This window comes from Sinocyclocheilus rhinocerous, unplaced genomic scaffold (genome assembly GCF_001515625.1).
Source record: "Sinocyclocheilus rhinocerous isolate Xijiao unplaced genomic scaffold, SAMN03320098_v1.1 scaffold632, whole genome shotgun sequence".
Classification (NCBI taxonomy): Eukaryota; Metazoa; Chordata; class Actinopteri; order Cypriniformes; family Cyprinidae; genus Sinocyclocheilus; species Sinocyclocheilus rhinocerous.
The window spans coordinates 514,446-525,209 of record NW_015639247.1 but is presented as its reverse complement, the minus strand read 5'-3'; the positions used below and the strand labels follow the sequence as shown (position 1 = coordinate 525,209).

General features: G+C 37.1%; 1 protein-coding gene across 1 annotated transcript in view; it reads right to left on the bottom strand.

Annotated features, from left to right (window-relative positions):
• Nucleotides 1-6,196, bottom strand: part of LOC107751091 (tripeptidyl-peptidase 2-like) — a 38,575-nt gene extending 32,379 nt beyond the window's left edge. Inside the window, exons 1-7 of the mRNA XM_016566692.1 lie at nt 5,952-6,196; nt 4,766-4,894; nt 3,140-3,235; nt 2,942-3,046; nt 2,684-2,808; nt 1,742-1,905; nt 1,505-1,659 (exon numbers count right to left, since the gene is read on the bottom strand). Coding sequence (XP_016422178.1) covers nt 1,505-1,659; nt 1,742-1,905; nt 2,684-2,808; nt 2,942-3,046; nt 3,140-3,235; nt 4,766-4,894; nt 5,952-6,116 — 939 coding nt within the window. The 5' untranslated portion in view covers nt 6,117-6,196. The remainder of the gene's footprint in view (nt 1-1,504; nt 1,660-1,741; nt 1,906-2,683; nt 2,809-2,941; nt 3,047-3,139; nt 3,236-4,765; nt 4,895-5,951) is intronic.
• Nucleotides 6,197-10,764: the final 4,568 nt, after the last annotated feature.

The window sequence follows — 10,764 nt, the reverse complement described above, 5'->3', positions numbered from 1 at the left end:
CGCCCCTTAGCTGTTATAAATTCACTGTAAACCACGGCTTCTTGGGGCTTATTGCTTTATTACGATATTATCGCAGACGATATATATCGCACACCCCTACTTCACATGTGTGTGTGTGTGTCGTCAGAGGTGTGTTTTGCGAGCGCAGAGACGGGCCCCTGCAGGGCCATGTTGGCCCGCTGGTATTTTGTGCGTGAGGAGGGCCGCTGCGCTCCCTTCATCTACGGCGGCTGCGGAGGAAACCGCAATAACTTTGAGTCGGAGGAGTACTGTCTGTCCGTCTGCAGCAGCGTCTGTAAGTCACCAACCGAACAACTGACAGCGTGAGCCACTAACACCAATGAACCTTCACTCACTCGCTCCTCATGACCACCAGACCCATAATGCACTGCCTGAGCCACGTTCTTCAGCGAAACACACAAGACAGCGCTTAGCAGGATTTTCTGTTCATATGAGGCCAGCACTATATCTTGGATCTTCTAATATTATGATACTTCTCCTGTGAAAAAACAGTGCGATGAATCAAATTATATGTGCACTTGTAGTGTACTTCAAATCTGTTTTTAAGATAATATGTGACCCTGGAGCACGTTAAGTCGCTTAAGTCGCTGGGGTATATTTGTAGCAATAGCCAACAATACATTGTATGGGTCAAAATTACTTTTATGCCCCAGATTTTCAAATAGTTGTATCTCAGCCAAATATTGTCCTATCCTAACAAACCATACATCAATGGAAAGATTATTTATTCAGCTTTCAGATGATGCAATTAAATTAAACAGAAATTTTTTTCAACATACTAAAAAAAACAACAACAATTTAAAGCAGTATTACACTTATTGTTTTTATGCTTTAAACCCTTTTTCGTCTTTGACCCACATACATACAATTGTTTTTGTTAGTTCAAATGAATGAAAATTAGAAACGTTGCTTTGGCAACTAAGTGAAATTAACTAATTTCAAGTTTTTTTTATTTTTATACTACAAATATTTCTTAAATACAAGAAAATATACAATTGAAAAAGCACATAAAATTACTAAAAAATAAACTGAAATGAAAAAAGGCTACTATAAAATAAAGCAATAATCCCAGTGAAGCCGTGGTTTACAGTGAATTTATAACAGCTAAGGGGCGTTGTTAGGTAAATTCACTGTAAACCACGGCTTCACGGGGGTTATTGCTTTTATAAAACGGTTATTCCATATACGTAGTAAGGTTTCACAAAATAAAACAGAGCAAATAAAGTGTAATGATATTAATAAAAACAGTATTCTTCCACCAAACAATGTAGCTCCTCAGAAACAGTTGTGGTTGCAACAAAGTGGTTGCCGAGCAACACACAAACGTAAACAAAGGTGTATGTTACTTTGTAGAGTCATTTACAACAGCTTCGAACGCGGCTCAGCCAATCAGAATCAAGGACCGGAACTCTCTGTTTTATAAATAATCCTATAATATCCCTGATTTCCTAGAATGATGTGTCAGTGAGTGTTGATGTCTTACAGCTCGTATGAGGCCGGTGCCCGTCTCCATTGTGCTGAGGCGCGTGTCTCCGATCTTCACAGCCAGGATCTGAGCTCCTGGAGCGACACCGTTCCGCTCGGGTTCATCGGGGAAGTGACCCGCTGCGATGCTGGCGACATGCGTCCCATGAGCCCCTGCAAACGCACGCTGATCAGTGTAAAGCCTCTTAATGATAAGCATTTACAATATACAATTAATTATCATCATCAGTCTCACCTCCGCTGGTGACGATACACAGAGTGTTTCCCTCATCATAGATGTTTATGGAGTAATTGAGCATCTCGGCGTATCCCAGTGTGGCGTATTCCTGTCGTTCTCGATAAGAGCTCAGGATGGTGCAAGACGACAGGTCTCCGGTCTCAGACGTGTCCACCACAGCCCTGACACACACACAATCATCTTACTAATGCACTGAAAATGTGTTCACCCTCAGGCCATCTGAGATCAGGATGAGTTTGTTTCTTCATCAGGTTTGTAGAAATGTAGCATTGCATCAGTGTCTCAGCAATGGATGCTCTGCAGTGAATGGGTGCCGTCAGAATGAGAGTCCAAACAGCTGATAAAAACATCACAATAATCCACAAGTAATCCACAGCACTCCAGTCCATCAGTTAACATCTGGAGAAGACAAAAGCTGAAACTAATCCAGCATTAAGACGTTTTTAACTCAAATACATAGAGTCCATAATCCATAATAACGCTTCCTCCAGTGAAAAAGTGCATCTGCTGTTGTCTCTCGCATCAAAATCCAGCCACATATTCGTTTAGAGCCGTTTAAACGCTGCTTTATCTGTGCAGATTTCTCTCCTGATTCACACCAGAACACTTTTTCACTGGAGGAAGCGTTATTATGGATTATGGACTCTATGTATTTGAGTTAAAAACGTCTTAATGCTGGATTAGTTTCAGCTTTTGTCTTCTCCAGATGTTAACTGATGGACTGGAGTGCTGTGGATTATTGTGATGTTTTTATCAGCTGTTTGGACTCATTCTGACGGCACCCATTCACTGCAGAGACACTGATGCAATGCTACATTTCCACAAATCTGATGAAGGAACAAACTCATCCTGATCTCGGGTGATCTGAGGGTGAGCTCATTATCAGCACATTTTCATTTTTGCGTGATCTATTCCTTTAAAGCTGGAAAATGCTCAGACCTCCATGTGACGCCGTCATGCCACGATATACAGTCATAAACCGGCCCTGGATCACTGTACTTCTTCTCCAGGGCTCCTAACAGCTCCATGTGACACTGTAGTTCCTCCTTCTGTAGCTTCTCCATCTGACAACAGAAACTCACATTTATTTTAAGCCATATTCAACACGCAAAACAATCAGAAAGCACCGTACAATAACACCTTATTTTCTCATGCTTTATTTTTATTCGAGCATGCAAATCGCAGCAGCGGTCTGACCTGTGATGGGTTTGGGTGGGTCTGGTCAAACTCTTCTATCCCGCGACTGGCCTCAGCGAGAGCTGCTCTGTGTGCTGGATCCCACAGCTTCTCCTTACGCTCTTTCTGAACCGCCAGACATCGGACTTATTATGAATAAACAAGCCATGCATTTGTTTGTGCATATAACATCAGCGCTGACAAATAATCATGCGTTACCTGTATTCTCTCTTTGAGAGCTTTAGGGAAAAAATCATAACCGTTCTTTATTCCGATGTGATACTTCCCAGACGGATTGACCCAAGCAGCAGGAATCTGGAGAGAAACGGGAAACCTTTAGTGCTACTGAAACGCTACGGTCTGGCTATTAAAATAATATAGAGGAGTGAATCCCATGAGAACATGTCTGACTCATATTTTGCCCCAGTTTAAAGTAAATATATCTCTTTAAAAATGATTCTTATTTAATTTTTTGATGTGTTTAATAAGATGTGGACCCCCTTTATACAATTTGATATTATAATACAGATGACTGTGAATCAATCCCTGATGTGATTTTTTGTTGTTGTTGTTTTTTTTATTGTGTGTGTGTGTGTGTGTATATATATAGTCACATGATCTTCAGAAATCATTCTAATATGCTGATTTATTATATTATATTATTATATATTATATTATATTATTATATTAATATACACTACCGTTCAACAGTTTGTGGTCGGTAAATTTTTATTCTTTCTCTTTTTGAAAGAAATTAAAACTGTTATTCAGCAAGGATGTGTTAAATTGATAAGAAGTGATAGCAAAGATTTATATTGTTAGAAAATATTTATATTTTGAATAAATGCTGTTCTTCTTAACTTTTTATTCTTCAAAGAATCCTGAAAAAAGTATCAGTTTCCCAAAAAATATTTGGCAGCACAACATTGCTAATTCTAATAATAAAGCAGCATATTAGAATGATTTCTGAAGATCATGTGACACTTTATACTGGAGTAATGATGCTGAAAATACAGCTGCGCATCACAGAAATAAATTATATTTTAATGTATATTAAAATAGAAAAACATTATTTTACATCATAATATTTCACAATATTAAATTTTTTCCTGTATTTTTTATCAAATAAATGCAGTCTTGATGAGCAGAAGAAACTCCTGTAAAAACATTAAAAATTGTTCTGATGCCAAACTTTTGACCGGTAGTGTGTGTATATATATATACACATGTATATATAAATTATACATGTATATAAAAATATGCATGTAGAATAAAAAAAAATGCATGAGGGAATATTTTTAAATGACAAAAATTACATTGTTTACATTTTTGTATACATTTTGTACTATATATTTTAAATTAATTAAAATAATTTAAAATACAGCTCCACTGCAGAAAATATTGCACTAGGAAATGAGTATCGCCTTTGGGAATAATAAGAACCTAAACCTAAAAAGTAAAACATTCGGTACAACGCAAAGTAATGAGAGAATGATTGGTTTGTGTTTTAACGCCATGCCAGCTTCCCTGGCTATTTTCAGTTAGAAACACTATGAAAGAGAATTTTTATAAAACCTATACAAGTTTGCTTTGGATTTACAGTTCTTCGAAAGTGTGTTTATAGAGTATATTTGCATTGAAAATTAAAATGAAAACGTCATAATGAAACAGGCTGCATTTTCTAAATCCTCTTATTTTCTCTGTTTTGATTTTAGGGTGAAACACGAGACCCAAACATGTTATTGTGCTGTTCACACAGATACAGTTTAGTAACCTGAGCATCTGAAAGCTTGTGTGAACTGTGATGAATGACAGCGTCTCTTAATATAAATGTGCTTCTCTTACTCGTAGCGTGCGTCCGCTCAGTCCGGTCACGAGCCCATCCTTCACCTCCACCTCACTGGACATGTTCACGTCGCCGCTGCCCGTCGTGTCAATGATGTCCACGATCTTGGGTTTCCCGTCCGTCGTAGTCTACGAGAAAGAGCATGAGACACAGTTCAGCATCAGTCTGGAGTCAGACAAATCATATCAGATTCACAGCAGGATGCGTTTGAAAACTACAGTCTGTATATTATGATAAATGATCTGTGTATGAGTGCACAGATCAGCTCACATGATCCAAAGTGTTGCCATATGAGCATTACAGAGTCATTCTTCTTCATTGTTTTTATTTTATTTAAGTGTAAATTGAACATGCATGCATGTATGGAAGGGTGAGTGCTCGTATACCTGTTCTGGTGTTCTATTGTTACAATATGTCTATTTCTTGCAGGGTCATAAATTAAAAAAAAAAGTAAAACGACCAAAAAAGACAGAAACAAAACATCACATAAATGAGTGAGAGCTCAAAACAGCTGCTGGATCCGCTTACAGATTAATTTCACAACACAATGTTCTATTGTTACAATATGTCTATTTCTTGCAGGGTCAAAATAAAAAAAAAAAAGTAAAACGACCAAAAAAGACAGAAACAAGACATCACATAAATGAGTGAGAGCTCAAAACAGCTGCTGGATCCGCTTACAGATTAATTTCACAACACAGCCATCATGTGTTTTAGGTGAACACTAGCTATAGCACACAAAACAGCCCTAACTAGTTGTGCCTTGAGACCTAGCGAGCTCCCTACATAGACAGCACTATAATGTTGTCTATGTAGGGAGCTCGCTAGGTTTTGAAACACAGCCTTTGTCATTTATAATGGTTCTTTGATGTCTAACATGATAAATGAGTACTATATTAATTTATCATGGTGTTTTCTCATATAATGTTGCTTAGAAACACAAAGAAACTGTGGCATACTCCTTTGTAAGCGAGAGTCGTTGATGAGGATGACACAGCTTGTCCTTTCAAACGTGTAGTTTATGTTTTTAACAGCTTTATTCAGCTGATTTACTTCACATGTGTTAGTGCTTCGTTGTTTAGTTATGACAGTGGAATTCTGGTAACGTCTAGTATTTGTGGTCCCTTAAACGGGAGAAAACCGACTGCGGCCTAGTGATGAACCGCAGCCGCGGGCTCGATTTACCTGCATGCCCGGGGCACCTGGGTCCACCCCGGTGTCGAGGATCGCGATGAGCACCCCTCGGCCATCGTACTCCGGGAATTTTGTGAGGAACGAAGCAGCGCCGGTCTCTTTTTTCGGAAGCAGCCCGTGGAACGGGAACGGCTCTTCGGCGGAATGTGCAGACATTACCGTACAGAGCGAGAATAAAAGCACAACACGGCAGCGGCGGACCGGTATATCGACACAATGTGCGCGACAGCCGAGCGACTCTCTTAAAGGCGCAGTACCACTCAATCTCAGTCACCGTAAACATACAGAGTGCTGGGAAGTAACTTGTTACATGTAACTAAATAAATTACAAAATAAATGTAATTGTAATCAGTTACAGTTACTGAAAAAAATGTGTAATTAAATTATAGTTATGAAAATGTTAATGATTGCAAAGGGGGTTACATCTGATTTAATACATACAGATTTAATTGATTTCTTTCATAAATTGCATCGACTGCTCTAATATATGAGACATCAGTGTTTCAGGAGTTTAGGACACAGAATAGGACACATGCTTATTCGATAACTGTTTTATTTCCTATTTGGGTTTATGTATATACTTTTATTTATTTATTTATTTTTTAAGATTAACTGTTTTTTCCAAGCCACTGTTAGATGCCAGTGTTTTCTGTCATAGCTATATAAAGATTTGATTTCAAAAACAGTATCATAGCTACTAAACTACTTCTTGTTATGGCTTTAAATCAGTTTTTAACCTCAGAATGAGAAGTCTGATTTTGTGGCGACTGTGCTTTAAAATTAAATTAGTATAATCTTAATTCAAGTGATTAAGGATTTTGGAATTCTTGCACATATAATGACGTATTTAATAACTTATAATCTTAGTACAATAAAAGCCGTTCTCTACTGTTTTGCAGATATTACAGATATTTTTCTCTAGCATTACTTGAATGATTTCATCTTTCTGGTTGTAGTAGTCTCATTTATAAGTTTAAAAAAAATGATTATTTAATGTATTTTGTAACAAAATTATACTGTAATATCAAAATATATTATAAAATGTATTTTTTGACAAAGTTTGTATATCAGCACATTTTATGATTTATGATAAATAAATAAATAAATGTTAACAAAATTTATTTGAAGCATGCTGTAAATATATATATTGTGTAAACAGTTCTAAATTAAAATATATTATGTCAAAATGAAAACATTAAAAGGAATGTTACTTTTGAATGTTCTCTGAACGTTCTGAAAGACGTAGTAACATTTCAAAAGCGTTCCATGAAAGACATATAAATAATGTTTTTGTGCTAACATTTTGAGAACATTATTAAAGACCAGATAACTAAATAAACATTTTATTAATGTGACTGGAAGAATATTTTGTTCATAACTTTGAGAGAACCTTACCAGAATGGTAGTCAACGTTCTCTGTTTTTGGATATAAATGCATAAAAAAGAAAGAAAAATACATACTCAAAATTACTCTACATAAATTAACGTCTGTACTCCATTGAGTGCATGAGGTCAGAACACTGGAAATATAGCGCACGAGTCGTATGGAATGCTGTTTATAATGCTTTTTTTAAGGCATTTTTGGCGCTGGGTAATGTTTTTAACAGCATATGAGTCTAGTTTGGCAAACAAGACAGAATTGTAATTTTGGGGGGTAATATATTATTTTAGTTTTGCCAAAAATTGCTATAATTGACAGAAAAATGTGCTAGTAGTGAGATATTCAACATAACATGAAAGAAGATCAGGAATATTCGTCTCTATAGACTTACAGTGAATATGGTGATCTGGCAGTGTTTAGTTTCTGGTAATGTGCAATAGTCATTTGATGAGAAATATTCATAATGTGATCTCTGACATTTGACTACAGACCGTTTCAGACATTGCTGAGATCACTTGAGGAGACACATGAGAGATTACAGTGAGAGATATGAGAGTTTTTTTTACAGGAGAAACATCTGAGAAGCCAGATAATTCTGTCTCAGACGTCTCCGTTTGCTCTCTGTGTAATCTCAGTGCTGTCTAGGAGAACAGTGGAGTTAAAGGACAGATCTTTTTGTGATTTCTCCTTTTTTTACAGGAAAGACATGAATACAAAGTATCAGATCAGCACAATTACCACAACAGTGCAGTCATATTACAGGAATCTCTCAATGTAAGAAAGGGAAATAAAATAACTACCCAGCACATAATGACTTCTTGTGTTTTCTGTACTGTAGTATGAGAATCTGGGACAGAAGCGATTATAGAGACATATTAAAGCAGAACAACGGAGGCTTTATGAATATGGATTTTACTGCTGCATTTCCTGCATTTCATTTGGATGTGTTGTAGACACGAAACACTCCTCATTCTATCTAGAGAGATCATGTTAATCTCCATGTGGACATACTATCTCTGCTTTCTCGTCCTGAATCCAGTGTTCGCAGTGAAGCGTTACCAGCCTGCTGCGAGACATGCCAGCTCTGTCATTTTCTGTGTGTGTGCTGATCTCAACAGCTATTTCCAGCTCATCTCCATTGTTCCTTTGACTTGTGAGTGTGAGTTTATAATAAGAACATCTGTCCCTCACACCTTCACACAATTAGAGACAAACGACACTGAGAGGCCTCGTGCACACATCTGATGTGTGCGCACACATCTTACTAATGTTTTTGTCAATGATGTAAAAATAGAAGGGAAACAAATGTAGGTCAGGTGATCGGATATCAGATCACCACATTCGAAAGCGACTCAAATTGGATGTGAAAAATGTTTATATGCATGCAATTAGATTTGCAGTGGAATAATCAGGTTGACAGTGTAAATGTGGCCTATCAGACAGCAGATGAGTGCATGCTCATGTGCTAAATTAATAAATGCAAATCTTCCCTAATCACGTCATTCAACGGAGGAAATTCAAGACTTAGCCATTAAAGTACCATTTTTATGTGTGCTGAGCAGATTATCAATGCATTTGAACCCTATAAAGCCTGACATATGAAAGAATAGTCAGAAAAATCTATTTCAATGGAACAGTTTAGTGAAAATATTAAATAATACACTATACTAAAAAATCTAACGTTTGCGTATGTGTTTTATGTTGATATGCTTTTATGGTCGTATATTCTGATGTAGTGATAATATGGAGGAAAAGACCCAAACTGAGCAAAAATATGTAATTTTGTGCAAATGCTGATATTCTTATGCCAAAAAGTAAAATGAAATTCTGAAATGTAAATCAATGAGAACTTTATAACAGTTACATAAAATTATATAAACATCAGTCGTCACTCTGTATCTTCAATAATATGTCTTGATGATATTTAAATGATCAAAACATATAATGCAATGCAATGCAATGATGATTTTGACAGTGTAAATGTGGCCTAACATACACAAACGGGTGCTTTAAATAGAAGTGTGTGCTAAATTAATAAATGCAAATGTTCCTTTATATTTCCATACAACAGAGAAACAACATAGTACTGATCTAATAACATAACCAGTTCCCTGAGCAGATTTCAATGCATTTCAAGCATTAACCTCTGTTTTCTTACAGTTTTTTACGATTGCTTAAGCACAATTTTGAAAACAACACACACACACACACACACACACACACACACCACTGGTGGTTTACCACAGGGCGTTTTGACTCAAATAAAAACATCAAATAGACGGTTACATTGCCCCCATTACACACTGCCCTGCGTGTGTCTGTAAACTCCCTTCACTGGGAAATTTGCATGTGGCTGGTGCTTGTGTGTGACAAAGTATTGTTTGTCTGAGCATGCTTTGTATATGCGTCAAAGCGTGCTCATGTTCAGAAGTCTATCAGTTGCATTCATGCAGACGTCACCTGTTTTCACTGTTGCATGCTGACGCGCAGGATTGGAGCAATGCAATTAACTCTGGTGCTATTTTAAAAGGGTCAGACACTAATACCTACAGCCGTGGCTAATGGAAGCAGTGTGGAAACAATAGTCTGTTCTCAGCGTCTTCCTCTTCACCGCTGACAAAGACTGCCACCCGTCCTGGAAGGATGAAGCATCCGGCGCGAATTACAGTTCAATGAGCTTAAGTCTAACAGTTAGTCCAGCAAAGCCCACATGATAGAGGCCCAACAGTTGTAGAGCAGCTTCAGGGTCATTAAATCATCACCCTGAACTTCATGATCCTTCAGTAAGAGGCTCACAAACAAATCTGCAGTTTGTAGCCTAAATGGACGTGTGTCATGAGATCTGTTTCACAGGTTTAAATTACACTCTCGTCCGCTCTTCACAAGCCAGATGAGATTTCAATGACTGGTAACACACCAGATGAGCTTTCAGTGGATTGCACATCACGTTATTATAGCTCCATGTTGTTTTTTCAGTGTTTAAGCTTATTTTCAGCGAGCCTGTGATATATGTGACCCTGGAGCACAGTCTTAAGTGTCAATTTTTCAAAATTGAGATGTATACATCATCTGAAATCTGAATAAATCAGCTCTCCATTGATGTATGGTTTGTTAGGATCGGACAATATTTGAAAATCTGGAATCTGAGGGTGCAAAAAAATCTAAATATTGAGAAAATCATCTTTAAAGTTGTTCAAATGAAGTTCTTAGCAATGCATATTACTAATCAAACATTAAGTTTTGATATATTTACGGTAGGAAATTTACTAAATATCTTCATGGAACATGATCTTTACTTAATATCCTAAAGCAAAAAGCCCCAAGAAGTGAATTTATAACAGCTAAGGGGCGTTGTTAGGCACGACGCGAAAAAATAGCTGTTATAAATTCACTGTAAACCACGGCTTCACGGGGCTTATTGCT